The sequence below is a fragment of the Callorhinus ursinus genome, unplaced genomic scaffold, assembly GCF_003265705.2.
Source record: "Callorhinus ursinus isolate GAN/ISIS: 27379988/994484 unplaced genomic scaffold, GSC_fseal_2.0 scaffold14, whole genome shotgun sequence".
Taxonomy (NCBI): Eukaryota; Metazoa; Chordata; class Mammalia; order Carnivora; family Otariidae; genus Callorhinus; species Callorhinus ursinus.
Genome location: NW_027397076.1, coordinates 45765483 through 45787320, shown reverse-complemented (window position 1 = coordinate 45787320; position 21838 = coordinate 45765483). Strand labels below are relative to the sequence as shown.

The 21838-nt window shown below is 40.7% G+C and overlaps 1 protein-coding gene across 3 annotated transcripts; it reads right to left on the bottom strand.

The window, feature by feature from the left end:
- Positions 1–65: 65 nt before the first annotated feature.
- On the bottom strand, positions 66–20407 carry NEMP1 (nuclear envelope integral membrane protein 1). Of its 3 annotated transcripts, none has more exons than XM_025883308.2 (10): positions 20246–20407; positions 12584–12708; positions 11136–11355; positions 9862–9900; positions 9115–9187; positions 7969–8062; positions 7386–7500; positions 6473–6698; positions 5512–5685; positions 66–4598 (listed from the first exon to the last, which is right to left on the bottom strand). In XM_025883308.2, exons 1-10 carry the CDS (start codon positions 20367–20369, stop codon positions 4421–4423), a joined length of 1368 nt encoding a protein of 455 aa, XP_025739093.2. In that variant the 5' UTR covers positions 20370–20407; the 3' UTR covers positions 66–4420. The 3 variants fall into 3 exon arrangements, with proteins under 3 accessions (XP_025739093.2, XP_073756905.1, XP_073756904.1); XM_073900804.1 differs by lacking the exon at positions 20246–20407 and adding an exon at positions 18932–19312; XM_073900803.1 differs by lacking the exon at positions 9862–9900.
- Positions 20408–21838: the final 1431 nt, after the last annotated feature.

Sequence of the window (21838 nt, the reverse complement as noted above, 5' to 3'; positions counted from 1 at the left end):
ATCAGAAAGATGAAACTTAGAAGCTAATTGCCTCAAGAGATCCAAATAAGAAAAGTACACGTTCATTAAGAGAGACCACTATATAGTCTATAAAACTTTATTAAAATTGGGATTACTTACAAACTTGTACAATAAAAATGAAAAAATATATAATAAGACATTGTTATTTTTTTACAGAAAAGAGCGAAAATGAGACCCATGGCAAAGAGCCATCCCTGATTGTTTTGTTCCTTTCAAACATTTGTGAACATTTATTTTAAATATAAATGACAAATCTTTTAAAACAACACTAAGGCATTACCCACAGGCTAAAACTTACCCAGGAATTCCTTAGCCCTGCTATTTCACCATCAATTCCACAAATATGGGAAACTGAGGCAATGGCAGGCTGTACAGTTCTAATACTCACATTATGAGCTATCTAGTATACTAACGTGATGCAAATGCCACCCATACTGTAGTAAAGTTCAGAGAAGATGATTCACCATTTTCAAGTTACTGTCAAGAGTGTGAAGAGGAAGATGACACACACTGGCAGGGGATGGGGAGCCCAAAGTCCCAAATCTGGGGGAGGCTGTGTGTGTGCCATTCCCACTCCCCACTAAAGCTGTGTATTGATGTGGACATGAATCTGCTTTGTTTATTCCTAGCAGGCACTGGCTCCCATCACATAAGGCACCAAACACCCTTTTCAAGGTAGTAACCATCTAGAATCCAACTCAGCAGCAACTAGGTCCATAAGCTAAGTTACCAAGAGATACCACTGGATCACCATAACTGCATAGGTTTCCCTAAACATAATAATCAATTTCTGCTACATCAAAACATAAACAAGGTACATTTGCCTTGTGCAAATGGCTATTTTATATGTTTATTACTTGGCTTCAGTGTCTATGTAACATGAAGGCATAATAAATCTGTCAAACGGTCCTCTCCTTGGTTGAGATAAAGTTCTTGGCATTTCAATATAGATTATTATCTCATATGTCAGACCTGAGTCCAAAGGAATACTAGAAGGACATTTAATTTCCTTTCCTCCTACTTCAACTTTCACTATTCAATTCAGAGAAAAGTTATGAGTAAACAGCTAAGAACCATTTTTATGCAGGCATCCATCTGAGCCCATCTTTTTTTCTGGAACAAAAAGATTGAGGGCAATTGCATAATCCATTTCCAAGCTTTTTATGGATATCAGGGACAGGGAGGACTATCTGGCCTATTTGGGTCCTTTCATTCATCTCTAACGTATATGCCAGGTGGGAATTGGGTTGAAGGGAACACAGTAACACAATCAGTGAAGAGGGCTAGGCCTTGAATGGGATGTATCAGCACAAAATAGAACACTGGGACCCAAAGACTATGATTAGCAACCCCTCCCCTTTGTAACAGACATAAAAGGCTTGAATCTGGGAGGAGAAAATAAACTAGTTTTGGTGGGATGAAGTGGCTGATAGACTTTCCTATTAGAAGACATCCAAGTTGCTAAACTGTCCGTATTTTTGGTGATCGGTTCCACTGGTCTCGTGAAAGCAATCTGAGTGGGAAAGTGGAGAGGAAATGTTTTAGGCCAGCTGGCTCTCATATTCCCATTAATGGCAGTCATGCTCTACATAACTTAGACCAATTAGAGGTTAGAGGTGATAGATTTCCAATGCTGAAGAGACCCTGCACCCTAGGGCCAATTTATAGTTTGATATCTGCGAGCAAGACGCTGACATGGCAGCAGACGTGGCTCCGATGTCCAGCTCACTCCATGGTTATCCCCTCAATCCTTTCTGATGAGATCAGTGAGAGAGATGAGACTATGCTGAATCGTGAGAGCCGTAACTGCCAGAGAAAATTAAGTGGGGGCTTCAAGTAGTGACTGAGCCAGCAGACTAAGTGGCCAAGAGGGAGACAAGAGCAGCTGCCAAAGGCGGCTTATGGAGTCAAGCCATCTGTGGGCACATAGAGGCTCTGAAGCCTCTGGGGCAGGGCCACACAGGCAGGCAGAGCAAGGACACACAGCACACCAAAGGCACCCTCGTCCTTCCCAGTCTCAGAGACGCTGTCATGCTGCAGGACCCATGGTCACCTCCACTGCCTACAGCTCAGGTCTCCAGCTACAGACATGGAGTAATAAACAGAGTTTGATCTTACTCGCCCCAAGTTCAAACACAGTAAAAAAAAAAAAAAAAAAAGTGGTCTGGAGATGGAAACGAGATTTCACAAGGAGTTTAACAAAACAAAAAAAGAGGAGACTCTCTCCCTGCTTCACAGTGCTTTCTCACCGAGATAAAGATAAGAGGCAGGGCAGGGAAAGTCACCTGGAGGCAAGCCACCACCTCCCAAAGGAGCTTTCTGGGGGAAGGCACCAAAGTCTCTGGGTAATCCTGAGACCACTCATACAGATGAATTATTTTTTCAAATTAACTGCTCCTCAAATATGCTAGATCTTGATTTCTATAAATAAAGCAAAAAAATAATATATTCCAGAGGTCCTAACAGTTCTCTGCAGAGGGATAAAATGTGACTATGTACATAATTTACAAAGGCATAAAGGTTTCCCAATATAAAGCTCCTTTGCCCTGCAACTTTAACCCACAGCATCTGACCAAATACTGCTTTTTCATTTTCTACTGTATGTGTATTTGCTGCCAACTGAGGTAGTTGTCACTTTTAGACAGTTTAAAGTGGTGGAAAACACTGGTGGTAATAATCAACTGGCCACCTGGAGGGGAGTCTCAGAGCTGACATTATGGAAGTTGGCAATGAGCCCAGGGCCTTTCAAGATTATCTGCTAAGTGGCTGCTCTGAAGGAGTCATTACGGTTTTTTAAAAAAAATCACCTGCCGTCTCCATGATCACGGTACACCAGTGAGCCTGACACTGTGCTCCGGCCGTCAGTGCCTGTATTCCTGGCTGAGTCATTATAGCCTCTTCCAAGGTACGGGGGTGAAGATCACCAAGACAGAATGAAGCAAATGACAGAGACTTGGGAATTTGCTCCCTCATAAATGACACTGCTGGTTTATAAGGGTACTTTCCAATGGCAAAAGAATCTGGAACTAATGCCACTGTAATAAAAGACAGCATGAATCTCTGGTCAGAAATGGAACTGCAAATAAGTGTACTAAATGCACGGAAAACTGTGATCCTGAGAGGTGAATGAACACCCCGAGGCATGAAGATGACCTGGAGGTCTATTTCGTGGCAATGCGGGCTGTGGCCGCTACATAGCTACAGTTTTATGTTGTATCAAGGAAACGTCCCAGATAGTCTCAGGGCTTACAAAGTAGCCAGATTGGGGGGGGGGGGGAGTACAGGTGGTAAGGAGAGGCTGAAAAGAACAGGTAGAATGGGTAGACAAAGGAAGATAAAGAAAAAGGAGCGAGGTTCTTGATTCCACAGCAACTCAAAGATATGTGTCCCACTGACAGGAAAAATGGAGGATATGTAAAAAGCATTCAAATTCTCTAAAAAATGATCACTTCTCCCAACTTGCAGGAATAATGCTACAAACAAAGGGGAAGAGAACATAAGAAATGAAACAAACTCTAAATTGTACATACTTCACAGTTAAGGAAATAGACACTTCCTAAAAGGGCAAAAGGGGGCGAGGAGGAATGGGAAGGGAAGAAGGCAAATGTCTTCTTAAGATAGAATTAAAAGTTGGATATAATAAAAAGCCTGACAGACCTTCATTACAGAAGGGTTCACAGGCATGTTTCTAAAAGCAAGCAAGACTTAGACAAACGTGTGAGAACTAATTCAAAGCCCAACACAATAATTCTGGGGCTTTAATGGATAATCCATATGAATAAACACGTAGGGACCTATGGGCTTGTCAATCTGGAGCACTTGCTGGTTCTGGAACATGAATTTGTTATATTTAAAAAAATATATTTGTTTAAAAAACAAGACAAATAAAAATCTATTTTCCTCTTAAAACAGCTAAAACAAGGATTATTCTAAAGTCACTGAAAGAAAAGCAGAAGTGAAGGAGGCTCAGATTTGTGTATTTCTCTCTGGAAGATGCAGCCTAGGGTCCGAAAGAGTTACTGCACATGTAACAGTTCTTACTTTTGATGCCAGCTATGGTGGCAGAAATACCACCACCGAGTCAATCTTTAAGAGGAGCTAGAACACTGTGCTAGCTGTGGCTATCCGGTTTTTTGTTTTTGAAACATAGGTGGGCCAACAACCCATGGGGAAGCATTGAAAGCATTCACGACTTCACCCATTCTCCCTCAAGGATCCCACAGAGACCATCAAGACCATTTCCAGAGGGAGGCCTACTCAGGCCTCTAATTTCAGTGGGAGAATTTCTGCACTATCTCACCCTGTTTCAAGGAGTTGAGAAGCAATGGTGCACACATGCAACATGGACCATTGAGGTTACCAAGCCAGTCCATGTAAAAATGACTGACCACCACCTAAGTTAGGAGGTGATTTGTTGTGTGATAGCAGGATACCGAGAATCTGAGTCCTCCTCTTCAGTGGATGTTTCCTCATAGATTTCATCCTCGGTAATGATGCTCCCTAATCCATATTCCTGCTCATGGACAGAAACCTCATTTGGTGTGAGGTGAGAAGAACCTTCCACAAAGTCAGCAAATCTGGAAAAGAGAAAATGATACTCATTAAGAACCTGCCTTCTGTCCTTTCTGGTTTCCTTTCAAAATAAGAACAAAGTGAAACCCTCGATACACTCACAGCTCAAATTTTACAGAGTCGGCCTTACTCCGGCAGGGAAGCAGACTAAAAGCAAGAAATAAAGAAAAGAGGAAAGCTGGGGTCAGAGGCCAACATCCCCTGAAATCCTATCCTGCTTAATAAGCACTAGCCTATCCTTTTAGTGAGGAAAGTACTAAGGTTCCTTTAGTCATCTGTAATCCTGATAAGAGAAGATTATGGAGCATTACACATTTATTCATGTTTATGGCCCTATAAATTTTATGCCATCAGGATTCCAAATTGAAGCTTCACATACTCATTGGTACAGTTGCTCCCAAATAAAAAGGGAACACTGCCCCCAACCCCACAAAAAAAAAAAACCACTCAGAGAGCAATGTAAAACTATCACAGGGGAAACAGTATGGTACTGGAGTCTTCTCTCAATGCTACAATCAAATCTAGAGTAGATGGTTCCTTAAGGATATGCTTAACATGTATCTTTTGTATGATATATGTATCTTTTTCTCAACTACTCCTACATGAACAGGAAAACAAAGCCACGAATACAAAATGTTTTTTTTTTAAAGATTTATTTATTTATTTGAGAGAGCGAGAATACATGAGAGGGGGGAGGGTCAGAGGGAGAAGCAGGCTCCTTGCTGAGCAGGGAGCCTGACGCGGGACTCATTCCCAGGACTCCAGGATCATGACCTGAGCCAAAGGCAGTCGCTTAACCAACTGAGCCACCCAGGCGCCCCCATGAATACAAAATGTTTATCTAGAAGTATGATCTCTGTTAAAATTCAAGGTCGCAATACCCTGATAGATGCCTGGCATAGCTGGCCAAGAGTTTACCTCTTTGGAGACTGGATTCGAGAAACAGTCTTCCAAGCAGAGCAGTCTGGACTGTTACAATATTCTCGAAGCTCCTCTAAAGCCTTTCGGGTCTCCACTTCTCCTTGTATCCGATATTCTTCTTCTGTCAGGAGACGAGGGGGGACAGTCTTTTCTGTTGCCTTACACATCTTTCTGTGCTCACCAAAATAACATCATGAATCATTAATCAGTAATTTCTATCCAGCCTGCTCTCTAGCTTCCTTCAGAGAGCCAAGTATACAGCAGAGAGGCTCGACATTAAGAGTCATCATCCCCACCTTTCTTTTATAGACATCTTTACTTATAATATACTCCTGACATGTTAGACTAGGAATGACAATCAATAGTATTCACTAATGTGAATAAATTCACTTATTTTCCAATAAATGACAGACAAGATATTTGGAAAGTGGAAAAATGACAAGAAAATGATGGTATAAGATTGTGGTCCATTAACTTGAGATTCCCCAAACTGAAGGCATCACCTTGACTATGTATAATAGAACCACCACTGACAACCTCAGAATCTATGACTGTTCCATGTTCCTATACAAGATGATAACACGCTGTGAGCTACATCTTAAGACTAGAACTCCCAGAACAATCTGAGAGCCAATATGAAATAATCTGGAACCAGGTGACCCAGAGGCATGTGGTATAAAAGTGGTATACTTTGCACCACCTAGTGGTAACAGGAACACATGACACTTTACTGGATGCTTTTATTTTAAATAAAATGACTAGAATAAAATTATAAAAATGCCTTTAGAGAGTCTAAAAAGAAAGACCTGGAAGGAACAAAAGCAGAAGCTATATAATACGATCAATTTCCATGAACAAAGAGGCTCCCGGGTCAACACCTCTGGACCCTTTTGCCGCAACAGATTATAGCATCCCAAATGGTGTGTTTCAATACAAAGTTATATTGCGTTTCGGTCACCTGTAGGTGATGTACAGCCACTGAATAGGGTACTCCAGGTTCTTAGTACACAGTGCAATGATGATAATGGCAAGGGCAATATGTGGTATCTGGATACCAGAATACATGAAAAATAGGCCCATCAGCTGCAAGGTCCAGGTCAGCAGGTTGATACTTCGTTCATTCTCCAAAGGCCCATACTTGTAACAGACTGCAAAACTCATGAATCCAACTGTGAGGACATAGCCTAAGAGAAGAGTTATCAGAAAACATTCTTTTTCATCTATAACTGGTAAAAATAATTTGTGCGGGGAGCAGCAGTGCATTCACTATATGGCACCCATTGAACTAGGAAAATGGGTAAGATCTTTACCCAGTTATTCACAATTTTTTCATTACTCAAATATATTTATTTCTTTAAGTTTCTATCCTTTGTTGTTTCCAAATTTATCTGTTTTAAATGGAGGATTAAAGCTACATGTTGAACAATGCTAGAATATTGTTTAAAAAAGCCTAATATATGAAAATCCAGATTAATCACCTCTCAAAAGGTAGATTAAGGATTAGCAACTGTATAACCAAAGGATCTTCACTTTATAGAAAAATTCACTGCAGACTCCTTTGCTTCTTAAGGTCTTCAAGTGTATTTAAAATATGATTATATTAATAAAGTCAATTTATAACTTTTTAGAAAGATGCCTATTGTGTAAAGAAAAGTGTACTTATAAACACCAACCAATTAAAGTCTTCTCCCTGGCAGCACCATTTTCATTTAATGTGACAACTGTACAGGGTTAGAAATAAAGTAAGAACTATGACTCTTACAGATTAATAAAATGGCATGGACTGTAAGCAGGCAACATCTTTTCAGGATCAAATGAACTAAAACAACCTATAAACATATAAAAAGGAAAGCAAAACCGACAACACTTACTTAAAAGATACTGCCAGTAACACCTCCAGATCTCTTGTAAATTTTTTAAAACTAGCTGAATGAGGTACAGAGAAAAGGACCAGCCTCCCACCAGGATGACGTAAATGGGACTTTTCTAAGACAGAGTAGAAGTGAAAACAAAAAGTTACAACAGGCTTTCCATACATAAAAGCAGCAAAATGGAACTATGATTTTAAAAAAATTCAACCTACTAAAAATGCACAAAAACCACATCCCTTAAGAAGACATCCTATATATTTAAAATGGTATAGTGTGCAAAGACCACTGGGAAAATGAGGTGCTAAATAACTTAAAAGCCTGACTATGTAATCAGCAAGCAGGAAGGAGACTTTAATTCCCCACTGTGCATAGGATTTTAAATAAAGAGAAGGAGTTTGTATGTAATCAGGCTCCAAGTTTCATCATGGAAAGTACCTTTCTGAATCAAGGAAAAAGTCAATGAAAAAGGACACTGACTTATCAGCCACCAATGCAAATTTTCAGTGCTGTAAGATTATCCAAGAAAACAGTCCCTCAACTATCCAAGCTCCTCCTGACTGCAGATGAGGATTCTGCTACTTACCTTGGGCATAAACTTGGACAGTATGAAAATGACGATTAGTAGAGAGGCCGCAATTCCCACACTCATCCCAGTGGAATAGTAGAAGATTTGGCTTCTGCAGAGAGAAACGTTACTTCATGACTATGTGTGTAGTCTTCATACATGGCATTGTTCGAACAAGAACAACTATCGCAGCCGAAAGACAGAAAAGGGTATCAGATTAGAGCAGGTATATATGTCTAAGTCTTGAGGTCTGAACACTGATGGGACTGGTACAATGTAATTGCTGCTGGCTTATGAGGACTGGTATCAGTGAGGCCCCTCAAATATATGCCGGCAATAAACCTCTGCTTAGTTTCACAATCCCAACCCAGTTTTTAAGGAGAATCTTTCCTCTGAGGAATTGCCCAGCTTTGCTGGGGAAAAGGAAGGTGCAAGGACACTGCCTGAGTGGACACTGGAAACTGGAACTAAACTGATTACCCAGAAAGATAAACCAGATGCAGGGCCCAGAATAGAGAGCTCCTGCTCCACACTCTTCCTGCCAGGCATTCCTCCCTCACTGTGAGTTTCTCTGGGGATCCCCAAAATAAGGAACAGCTTCTACCAATTTCACTCCAGCCCAACTTCAAATTCCAATGGGTAGCTTTCATTCATTATTCCACAAATATTCTTTTTACTTGTGTACAGAGTTAAGGTTGATTCTAGCTTGTTCAATGTTTGTTTAGTTATCTATGTTTTCTTCTTATTTGTACATGTCAGTTTCACCTAGCTTAGCTAGGAGGTTCCTAAAAACAGGAAATGAATAAGTGGTTGGTGTTTGTTCTTTTACCCCTGAATGGCATGAAATTCACCAACACATGGCCCTGTAAAAATGAGGACTTAACATGTTATTTCGAATGGTGGAAAGGGTGGTGATGTACTGGCTAAATCCCATCACATGATGGCTCAACTTAATAGGAGAATTTCATTCTTGCCAATCTTGTTCAATTTAAGAAAAAAGCAAAAATTGTAACATGTATTAAAGTATTTAAAATTTTTTTCCAAGCAGGCAATGGCCTAGCCATAAAGCTCGTGGAAAAGGGAAGGGCAGCACTTTCTCTATGATAAAAGCCAACCAGGGTAGGTCTAAGCCTTGTCATTCTGCACTCCAGCCTTGGAACCTACCTGCTCAGCAAATCTCCACAAAAAAATAGCATAAGCCCAAGGAGGAAAATGAAGAAGAGTTTGGGGTCAAATCCTGAAACAAATAAAGACTTCTGTTTGATAGGGAAAACAAACAGTATAAAGCATTATAGAATAGAAGACAATGCTGGCATTACTGGTCAGCTAATAAAATACAACTGACCCTTGAACAAGATGGGTTTGAATTTGCACGGGCCACTTATACACAGACGTTTTCTGACAAATACATCAGAGTACTGTAAATGTATTTTTCTTTCCTATGGTTTTTTTAGCAACATTCTCTTTTCTCTAGCTTACTTCATAGTAAGAATACAGCACATAATAATGTATAACATAAAAAATATGTTAATCGACTGTGTATGTTATCAGTAAGTCTTCCGGCCAACAGCAGGCTATTAATAACGAAATTGTGGGGAGTCAAAGTTATATGCAGATTGGGGCGCCTGGGTGGCTCAGTCGTTAAGTGTCTGCCTTTGGCTCGGGTGATGATCCCAGGGTCCTGGGATCGAGCCCCTCATCGGGCTCCCTGCTCTGCAGGAAGCCTGCTTCTCCCTCTCCTGCTCCCTCTGCTTGTGTTCCCTCTCTCGTTGTGTCTCTGTCAAATAAATAAATAAAATCTTTAAAAAAAAAAAAGTTATATGCAGATCTTCCACTAAGGGGAGGGGTAAGTCTGCCAGCACCCCAACCCCCGTACTATTCAAGGGTTAACTATAAACGCAAACAACCTACCTAAACAGCATTGTAATTTCCGCACAAAGCCTGGGAACCCTTCCAAACAGAAAATATAATTAGGTCTCTGTCTAACCTGTACTTTTCTAGAGATCTTATTTTTATTTTGGTTACTATGCTAAGGCTAAAAGAAACTAGGCTTTGCTTTGGATGAGAGCCAAGCATAATGCCATCAGCACTTCATGCAGTCGCCCACAAGGGGTCTCTACCACTCCGGCTTTCCCGCAAAAGTCACTCACAGGTTCCGATTCAGCAGATTTGCCTAGAACTTTGGGTCTGGGCCCTCTGTTGTTCTCTAACTGGCTGCTTTTCTTGCCCAACACCACCACCTACTTCCTTCTGCTACACAAGCACTGTGTTGGAAAAGCCTACACTCAAACACATCTCACCCAGGACCAGGGGGCCCAAGTAGAGGCCCCTCTGGCATACCAGACACTCCCACAGCATTCACATTCAAGAGCTCTGAGTTTAGGGGAGGTCCACAAACAGAATAGGAGCAAGAAGAATTAGTACATGTACAAGGAGCACCAAAAAAAAAAAAAGTCAAATTCTATACAACCAAAAAGACCTGAGGAACCATAAGACAGTTAGAAGGGCACAACCTATTTTGTAGCAAAACCCAGGAGTGTCTCTGCTATTCACAACATCCCAGAACCCTAGGCAGGAACCAAGGAGAGACCAAAGGTCAGAGAGTTCAACAGGATATCGATCCCAGTCCTCTGTGAAACTTTCTCAAACATATTCGGAAAAGGGAAGACTCCCAGTGTCCCTGAATAAGCCTTAAACTGCAGTGATTTTCATAGTTACTTCTGGTTCCACAAATCTTCTTTACTTGTGAAGTATTAAGATTCAGTTCCACTTTTCTTTTCTTCAGTTTGTATTATTTAACCACTCAGGTTTTCAAATGTAGGTCTATATATTCAGGACATCTAACTTTGTCTACAAATGCCCAGAGGGCAGGAATGCACGTGTCTTACCCTAAAGAACACTAGGCGTATCAGCTCAGGGCCTGGAAGTATGAGGACACAGTCTTCACAGATCGACGTAAGGAGGTACTCCGAATGACCTAAGGTGAAGTCTCCACTCTAGGCCTAAAGGGTTGCATGTGGGAGAGAGACTCTCTTAACTGTTTGGAGCAGTGGTGTACTCTGGCTATAATCAGAACCAGAAGGGAGTTTTCTTGGGCTAGCTTCTCTGTACCACTAATTACACTCTCGAAAGCTCAGTCCCTCTTCACAAGAGAATCCACCAGAAAAACAGAGGTTAAGACTTACTCCGGGTCACAATGATATCGTACTGGGTGTCTTCCTCTATAATCTCAACTTTGAGGCAGGTTTTTGTGCTGTATAGACCCACGTTAACATAGGTGTCATTCAATTTCTCTTTTAAAAAGGAGGAAAAAAAGTTCCAGATACTAAACTGCTCTAACTCCTTCAGTTTCTCTTCATTCTCCACCTGGGTGACTCGTACCAGTTTGGAACTATTTACTCGGATCTGTAACACAAGTAAAATCAGGATGAGAAAGAAGTAGGAATTTTAAATTTTCATAAATACAGTTTTAAAAAACCGTGAGACTAAATAGCTAAATAAGCAATAGTGCCAGTTTTCCACAAGGCTTATAAGAAATATAGAGATGCAACGGCTCAAACATAATTGGGCAAATAACACTGTACATAGTACACAGAGGCAGCTGTTAGAATGTCTTGTTGTTAACATGATCTGAATCTGCTATTAAGCCAGAACAACACAGGGGGGAGAAAACACTTCCAAGGTGAAAGAGTTATCACTGTAGCTATTTATGACAGATCATACAAAATAAGGCTCTAGAATATTAAGAAAATTGCCAGGCAGAAATAGCCCCAGAAAACTGAAAATGTTTCCCATAATGACAGGCTGAGAAGTTCAACCCTTTGTCACAATCACTGATTACGGGTAAATGTTGGTTATAATGTGTCTCAGATGGAACATGATCTTTATATCAGACAATAAAAAAAAGAAAATTAAAACCCACAAGCCCACCCTTACGTTTTTGATGTGAACAACAAATGCTCTTATCAGTAACTATGTCTACAGCAGGCGCAGCATTTCCAAAAAGACTCATTTTGTTCAATCATTATTACAGCCAGACATCCTCACTTGCCATGTGGCTTAATAGTGTTGTGAAATAAATGAAACCAAAGTCATTTTATCAAGGGAAAACTTCAGGCACAGGGTTTATGAAACACTTCGTGTAGAATCAAAACAGAATAGGAACAGCCAGGCAAAAGAGTTTACATCCTGACAGGAACGCAACAGTTTCCAGGCCAAAGAAGGCATAAGGCCTTTGGCGGGGGGGGAGGGGCGTACACGCATGCCTGTGTGTGTGTGTGTGTGTGTGTGTGTGCGCACGCGCACGTGCATGCATGTATGTGTGTGTGTCCGTGCGTATGTAGAAGGAGAGAGGACAAGAAGGAAGCTTCTTTGGGAAAAAGAGGAAGGAAGGTTACCTCAGGGTCAAGTATTATAAGCTACTTAAGGGAACAGAGACAGAGAGGAAAACTAAGTATAAATGCTTACTGATGAAAACACAATTTAGGATAATCTGAACCCTAACAAGGTTGTTAACAGTTCTTTTTTTTCCCAATTGTGTGTGAAGGGGGAAAACGTGTCAAAGTACTCACTAATCACAGACAGACAAGATATTCATAGAAGCTGCCCCAGCCAGGGGCCTCCAAATTATTACCTGTATCCGTGTCCACACATCATGCCACTTTGGGATAAGCATATTTTTATAACAGAACTGTTGCCTGTGATTCAACTTATAAACTTTGGATTCCTGAAGCATGACCACGTTTGCATCAACTCCAGCTTTATGCAAAGAAAGGAAATAAGAATTGAGTATTACAGAACAAGTTAATAACTACCAATTCATTTCATAAAAAATAATTAAACTGACCACTTTTTTGTTTTCTTTTTTTAACTGAAGTATAGTTGACACACAAGGTTACATTAGTATCAGGTGTACAACACAGTGATTCCACAAGTCTATCCCTTATGCTGTGCTCAGCAGTGTAGCCAACACCGGTTACCATGCGGTGCTATTACAATACTGACCACTGACCACTTTCTTAACTTGGGGTTAACATGTCAGTGACTGAGAAAGAAACTGAAATGAGAGAAGAAATAAGGCAGTCTTATTTCTGTCAAATTTAATTATTTAGATATTATAGGCACTAACCCAGAATAAGTAATAATAAAAGTTACTATTAAGTGTTTATTAAGACAGTATGCTGTTTTTTCATTTTAACTCTCCAACAATGCTATGAGGCAGGCACTCTCATAATCCCTGTTTCACAAATTTAAAACAAACCTGATGTTTAAGAAGGATTAAACAATTTACTCGAAGTCACACAGCTCGTGAATAATTTAACTGAGATTCACACCCAGGTCCTGCTTCCCTTATAAAGGCATAGCTCAAGTAACCCCATCTATTTATTTCCTCTATCCTTTTCCTTAGTAGGATGAACAGACTTGGCACTGTTTTTGTATATACAGGACTTTAAGAAGATACTAACAGATCACAAAGTTGTTTTTGCAGCTGTTTTGTTTCAAGTTTTAAGAGCAGTCAACTAATATATGCCCTCCCTTTGATTTTGCCAAGACAGAAGATTCTCCATTCAGAAGTCTGTATTCAATCTCAGCCAACTCAAGGCTTAAAAGTGACCACTCTCTTGTACCTTCCCACCCAAGTTTGGACAAGCTACCTTTTTTACCACAAAACAGTTAAATAACTTTTTCCTTGAGTTCTATATTGTACTTACCAACTTATTAAGTGTACTCTAAGTGGAAATTTGGTTATCACTCTAGTCTAGGTACAAAGATAGGTAGATTTAAACTAAATAAACTAAAAATAAACTAAATAACAGTAAGTAAACTAAATACAACAAAACCCAAAACACAAAAACCTCAACCAAACCTTAAAAAACCAAAGTTACACACATGATAAAGGCAAGGATACTTGCCAGTCCAAAATGGCTTTGGTGAAGCTAAGACTAATTTTGAAGTTAATTGCTGCCTTAAACCTAAACATAAGAGCAAAAGCTACAAAACTCTTAGAAGAAAACACAAGTGTGAATCTTCATGACCATGGATTAGGCAATGGTTTCTTAGATATGACACAAAAGCATAAGCAACCAAAGAAAAAACAGATGAATCAGAGTTCATAAGAATTTAAAACTTGTGTTTCAAAGGACCTTATCAAGAAAGTAAACAGACAATGCACAAAATGGGAAAAAATATTTGTAAATCATGTATCTGATAAGGGGCTACTATCCAGAATATATAAAGAACTACAACTCAACCATAAAAAGAGAAATAACCCAATTGTAAAAATAGGCAAAGGATCTTAATAGACATTTCTCCAAAGAAGATACACAAGTAGCCAAGAGACACATGAAAAGATGCTCAACATCATTAGTCATCAGGGAAATACAAATCAAAACCACAATGAAATACCACTTTACATTCATTAGGAAAGCTAAAATCAAAAAGAGGACAATAACAAGAGGTGGCCAGGATATGAGAAACTAGAACCCTCATACAGTGCTGCTGGGGATGTAAATTGGCACAGCCTCTTTGGCAGTTTCTCAAAAAGTTAAACATAGAGTTACCATATGACCCAGCAATTCCACTCCTACGTACATACCCAAGAAAACGAAACACAAGCTCACCCAAAAACTTGTACATGAATGTTCACAACAGCAATATCCACAATAACTAAAAAGTGGAAACAACCCAAATGACCACCAACTGATGAATCGATGGATAAAACAAAATGTGATATATCCATCTATACAGTGGAATATTGTTCAACTATAAAAAGAAGTACTAATACATACTACAATGCAGATGAACCTTGAAAATATTATTCTGAATGAAAGAAGCCAGACCAAAAAGACCACATATCGAATGATTCCACTTATACGAAATGTCCAGAATAGGCAAATCCAGAGACAGAAAGTAGATTTTAGTGGTTTGCAGGGGCTGGAAGGAGAAGTGAATGGGGAGTGACTGCTAAGATGCATGAGGCTTCATTCTGGAGTGATAAAAATACTCTGAAATTAGTCAATGGTGATGGATGCACAACCTGGTGAATATACTAAAAACCACTGAAAGGGTGAAATTTTATTATACATTAATTATATCTCAATTCTCAAGAAAATTCAGTCTTAGGGAGCCTGGGTGGCTCAGTTGGTTAAGCATCTGCCTTCAGCTCAGGTCATGATCCCGGGGTTCTGGGATGGGGCCCAGTGTGGGCTCCCTGCTCAGCGGGGAGTCTGCTTGTCCCTCTCCCTCTGCCCCTCCCCCCACTCATGCTCTCTCTGGCGCTCTCTCTCAAATAAATAAATAAAATCTTTAAAAAAAAGAGCAAAAAGAAAAGGAAAGGAAAGGAAATCCAGTCTTCATATTGTAGGGGAAGAAAAAGTTTTCTTTGATCCTCTTAGGGTCCCTGGCTAGGTCTGAAAATTTAAACTGACAAAGATAGATTAACAACACAAAAGCATACATTTATTCCACAAAGTTTTACGTGACACGAAAGCCTTCATAAGGAAATGCAGACCCAAAGAAATAGTTAGACCTATGTCCTTTATGCTACCTTTCATGAAGAGTAGACACTTGCGGAGGAATATGATAGGGTAAAGAGTATATAGTAATGGTAGTAAGCTGAGGAAAACTGAGAAAGGCCTGTTTGCTTGGATTCCTCTCACTGTCCCGTTACCTGCATTTCCTCAGGTATGGGGAGGGAGGACACCTCTCACAGGTTTTTATGGCCTGTTTCAGAGAAAAAGCGTGAGGTGGGGAGATGAGAGAGACCTTCCTGTTTCTGCTGTTTTCTTAAACTCCCTCAGCTTAAAATATTCAATATGCCAAGATGCTGTATTTTGAGGAGCATGCCCTGAACCCCATCTATCAGCTTCTCACTAGGGTTTAGCCCAGTAGTAATTAGGATTTCCTCCTGACCTTTCATAAAATGAAACCTTTTTAAAAGGTCTCACTAGCAAGCCCACAAATGTACTGATAGAATATCCACTCATAAATATGTTTCAAGGGTTTATTTTCTTGGAGCACCTGGCTGGCTCAGTGGGAAGAGCATTTGAATCTTGATCTCAGGGTTGTGAGTTCAAGTCCCATGTTGGGTATAGAGATTATTTAAATAAATAGAACTTCTTAAAAAAAAAGTTTATTTACTTCTGGAGAGTATAAGAGAATAAGGTTATGGGCATGCTAAAACTACTATATTGACAAATTCATTGAGGTATGCAAAAACATTGGGAAGTATTAAAAAAAAAAAGATGTTGTACAAGAATCTATCACTTCCTTAAAAGAATATCCAATCTGTGTACAAACCCAAAGTAAAAACATACACCTGTCCAATAAAAAACAAAAACAAGAGTCACACTTGGTAACCCCTTCTCTCCCACAGCACCAAGTAATAGAAAACTACACCTTTTTAACCCACTATTATTTTCAAGAAGATGGTAAGATACAAATAATGTCAATAGCACAGGGCATTTGAAAAACTTAATGCCAAGAAAGGCATCAGTGTTTTGAAACTAAATTTAAAATTTTCTGATGCCATTTTCTTAAAGAAATAAAACAACTCTATAATAAGCAACATCTTTTAAAATCTAGTTCTTCGTTTTCCCAAGTTATATAACATTCTAGGGAAAGAACTGAAAGAATTGAAAGAATTGAAAAGAAAGGAAAGGAAGGAAAGGAAGGAAAAAAAAAAAAAGAAAGAAAGAAAGAAAGAAAGAAAGAAAGAAAGAAAGAAAGAAAGAAAGAAAGAAATATCCTTAATAGCAACCTCCTATGGAAATCAGCACTTTGGCTAGCCACATCTTTGGAAAGTCATTGAGAGGTAAAATACACCAGTCAAAAGGGATAATCTGTGAAACAATCAACACTCCAGCTCTAGCTTAAACTGTTAGCAACATAGAACTAAACCAAACAACCTTAAACTATACAAGTTGTCAAAATGCCCCCTTAAAATTCTGTGCTTCCTGTAGCAAAAGGATATACACCACCTGTCTTCCTCTCCCACCAAAAGTAAGTTAGCCAGCATGTTAAAAAGCAGAATGGATTAAACGTTCAAGAAAACGCCTTCTGAGCCCAAAGATTCTTGTAAAATGCCTTCATGGAATGTAGTGAATCATAACTTGCTTATCACATTTACCCATAAAGCAGTTATTCAAAGGTTAATAGCTTCATACTTGTTTACAGTCATTACAAACTAATCAACAGCACTGGTAACATCTACCGGTAGAATCAATGAAAATGACTCATAATATGTGAGGACAGGAACAGACCCTAAAAAGTCATGAAAAACAACCTTAAATAGCCTCTGTTCATTTTTTTTTAAAGATTTTATTTATTTATTTATTTGAGAGCGAGAATGAGAGAGAGACAGAGCATGAGAGGGGGGAGGGTCAGAGGGAGAAGCAGACTCCCCGCTGAGCAGGGAGCCTGATGTGGGACTCAATCCCGGGACTCCAGGATCATGACCTGAGCCGAAGGCAGTCGCTTAACCAACTGAGCCACCCAGGCGCCCTGTTCATTTCTTTCAAGTGGTAACAGCTCATACTTAAAAGCCTTCTTAAAAAATAGCATCTTAGGGGTGCCTGGGTGGCTCAGTCGTTAAGCGTCTGCCTTCGGTTCGGGTCATAATCCCAGGGTCCTGGGATCGAGCCCCACATGAGCCTGCTTCTCCCTCTCCCCTGCCTGCTGCTCCCCCTGCTTCTGCTCTCTCTCTCAAATAAATACAATCTTTAAAAAAAAATAGCATCTTAAACAGTGCACAAAGCAAAGGATCATTCAGTGGGATGCTGGGACAACTGACTGGTTATTTGGAAAATAAAACCTATCTAGATCCTCACCTTACACCAAGTGCTAACAGTAATTATAGATTAAAAAGTAAAATAATTAAAGAGTAACATAAAAATGATATAAATTCAATTTTTGAGGGCTCTCTAAGCACAAAGCAATGGAAATAACTCTAGAGAATAAAATTGACTACATAAAAATATAAATCTATTTAAAAAGGTTAAAGGGAAGGTGCCTGGGTGGCTCAGCCAGTTGAGCGACTGACTCGTGGTTTTGGCTCAGGGCGTGATTGTAATCTTGTGGTGGTGGGATCAAGCCCTGCTTGGGGCTCGCACTCAGTGTGGAGTTTGCTTTGGATTCTTTCTCCCTCCCCCTCTGCCCCTCCCCCCTCGTGCTCTCTCTCTCCCCCCTAAATAAAATCTTTAAAAAATAATAAAAATTAAAAAAAATAAAAAGGCAAAAAGGAACTGCACTTATTGTGAGCACTGTGTAATATATTAGTCAATTACTATGTTATATTCCTGAAAATAATAACATTGTATGTCAACTATACTTCAATAAAAAGAAATAAGGTAAGGGTGCCTGGGTGGCTCAGTCAGTAAAGCGTCTGCCTTCGAGAAAGAGAAAAAAAGTGTCTGCCTTGGGCTCAGGTCATGATCCCAGAGTCCTGGATCAAGCCCGAGTCAGCTCAGCAGCGTCAAATCAGCTCAGTCAGCTGGGTGTCATTGGGGCTCCCTGCTCATTGGAGAGTCTGCAGCTCCCTTTCCCTCTGCCCCTCCCCACACACGTGCTCTCTCTGGCTCTCTCTCTCTCTCAAATAAATATTTTTAAAAAAAGGTGAAAGAGGGTAAACAAATTAAAGAAAATTTTTCAATAAATAGATTACAAAAAATATATATCCTTAATGTAGTAAAAAGTTCATACAAATTGATTTTTCCGACTGAGCCACCCAGGCGCCCCCAAATTGATTTTTAAAGTACATAAAAATTCCAGGGGCGTCTGGGTGGCTCAGTCGGTTAAGCATCTATGTTCAGCTCAGGTCATGATCCTGGGGTCCTGGGATCCAGCCCCACTGGGCTCCCTGCTCAGTGAGGAGTCTGCTTCTCCCTCTTCCTCTGCCTGCCGCTTTGCCTGCTTGTGCTCCTTCTCTCTCTGTCAAATAAATAAATAAAATCTTTTTAAAAAGAGAGAGAAAAAAACTACCTACCTTTTGAAGTACTGCATTTTATCTTTAGGAACTCTGGCTTTTAGAAAGTTCTTCTCTACTACATGATTGTCTCTTTGTAGCTGCCACCCACACGATCTACCAGGTCACACAGAATATCATCCCAAGTTTACCCTTCTCCAAGCTAAGAAATCCCTGTTCCTCTCATAAAAGAAACTTCAAGTGTCTGCTGATTGGGCACTGACCAGGTAGAGACATTTTTGCATATATTTTCTCTTTCATCCCCACAATCGACTACCCCATTTTAGAGGTTAACCAACCATCTGGCCCAAGTTCATTCAGATCATAAGTAGCCCTTCAATATTACTCTGAAAAAGTGCCTTCTTGATATCTACTACCTCCCCCCCCCAACAAAAAAAAAATATTGCAGGAGGACGCTACACTTTGGAACTAGCTCTATGGCTCCTGAGACAACCTTAAAGCTGCAGCTAAGGATAATCTTAAGTGACAGCATGAGATAGGCAGCAAAGGATGGGGGAGGTGAGAGCATACTGTGTTTCCAAGATATGATTATCCTCAACTCCATGTTTCAAACTGTCTCCAGTGGAACTTGGAAACCTCACTTATTTTTCTCTTGTGCGTTTGATAAGAGGGTAGGAGGTTTTTTAGAAACATTCTAGGTTTTATGAGTTAGAGCGTTAAAGGGAAACAGTTTCGTTTCAGTCCAAAGCCAATTATCCAGCAATAGGTAGACAGCAGTTTGCTTGAGAAATGAATAAATTTCCGAAAGAAACCTATCTGATACTGAACGGTGTTTTTTGGTGGTGGTGGTGGTTTGTTTGCTTGTTTTGGAAACGAGTTTAATGGCGCCAGGATCTTACAAGGACAGAAAACATTAGATAGAAATCACTCCATTTCAGTGAATTAAAATGATCCGTTCAGCCACACCTGTACCCTGAGTCTGGACAGAGCATACGCTCAGAAGGCGTTGATAATTTGCTCAATGAATGTGATGCCCCCATTCCCGTTGCACCTCTGCCTGCCAGCAATGGTACTCGGGTCCCCTCACTTTTAAGCAGGAAAACCAGGGAGGCCCACGCAGCGCGACGCAGCCCCCAGGACCGCATCTCACCCAGTCCAGGCCTCCCTTCCAGTCTCTGCCAAAAGACTCCAGGCTCCTCCCCACTCTAGTAGTTCCCCGAAGCCGCCCCAGGGCCTTAACCCCTCAGTGCCGACGACGAAGCTGCTTTTTCCGCACCACGTCCGCACCCCACCGCAGTAAAACGGTCCGCACCCTGGAGACACTCCCCACTTTTCTAAATATAACCCCCTCGGCACCCGCTGCCCCGGCGGTACCTGAGCCGCAGGCCAAGCAGCCGGAGAGGATCAGGAGCAGCCGCACTACCCCGCCGCCCCCACGCCCTCCAGCCCCCCAGCCCCAGGGCCCGACACCAACTGCCGGTGAGACCGCCACTTTCATTCCTCCCGCCGTGGTCGCCTCACGCCGCCTCCTCTTCACGTGCCTCTCCCCAGCAACTAACCGGCACAGGCAGGGCCAGCAGCCTATCCACTGCAAGACCTGCCCCCTACCAGCCAATCGGATGGGTGGAGCTTCGAGTACTCAGTCCTTTACGAACTCTATAATCCCGCCTCTTAGCAACTGCTGCGAGGGGGCGGGAAAAGCAGCTTCCAGCCTATGAGAAAACGAACCCTCCACCTTAGCAATGGCGACAGGAAGATCCCACCCCTTAACAACATGCTTCCGTCTCCAGTTTATTTACAACTGGTGAGATTGATGGTAAGCTTAGCCAATAGAAAATCAGAATGGGTGAGGCCTCCTTGACCAAATTTGATTATTTCCATCGAAATTGTCTGAAGTTTCTTCTGTTCTCTTTCCTTTTTACCACGATCTTCTTGTTATGGGAGACTTACCCTTGAGACCTCTTTATAAGAAGTCCCTGACGGGAAAATTTTTCTTAAGACGTGTCCTCCAAAGTCCTATATGATTTAAAACAAATCACACACAAAAAATTGTGTATTTTATGGGAATAAACATTAGCATTTAAAAATGTAGGCCTAGGGTGGTGCCTGGCTGGTTCCGCACCTCTTGATTTCGGGGTCGTAATTTCGAGCCCCACATTAGGTGTAGTGATTACTAAAAAAATAATAAATTTTTAAAAATAAAATAAAAATGTAGGCATAGGGTTTTGGGGGGTAATTTTTTATTTTATTTCATTTCTTTTTTTAAATTTTATTTTATTTTTTAATCTCTACAGTCGAGGTGGGGCTTGAACTCGACCCTGAGATCAAGAGTCACATGGTCTTTAGACTGATCCAGCCAGGTACCCATGGGGATGGGAGGGTTGGAAGTGAAATGAATGTGAGGATTAGGAGAAAGTTTTTTATTCCTTATAGCATCTTGTGAGACGAATATCTCCATTTAAGAAGCCGAGGCTAAGACAAAGAATCTGCCCAAGATCGCATAGTTAATTGGGCTGGGCTGCAGTTTCAACCCAACTCTTACCCAAAAGCCCGAGTTCTTTCTATGCATCAGGCTGCTTCCCATTAAATGATTTCACACAGTGAGGACCTAGAAGAGTGCCTGGCACATAAACAGGTGTCCAGTTAATGTTAGTAGAAATTGAAGCATCTTATTTTTTTAGAGGATCTGATAGTGGTGGGTAGGAGCACTAGAGATCGTGGAGCCCAGTGAATTGAGAGGAAATTCAGGAAAGGTTACTGCTGAGGAAGTTTCAAGCTTTCAAAACAAGGTATTTTTAAAGAGTCAAAATGGGTCTGAGCTATGCGCAGGAGAAGAAATTTCATCCTCAAAAAGAAAAGTCTAGGCTACCCATGCTGCAGTATCATCCTGTGTCTCACACACATTTCCTTGGCTGACCTGGAGAGGTCAATATCAACAGTAATAAATCACATTGATACTATGTATGC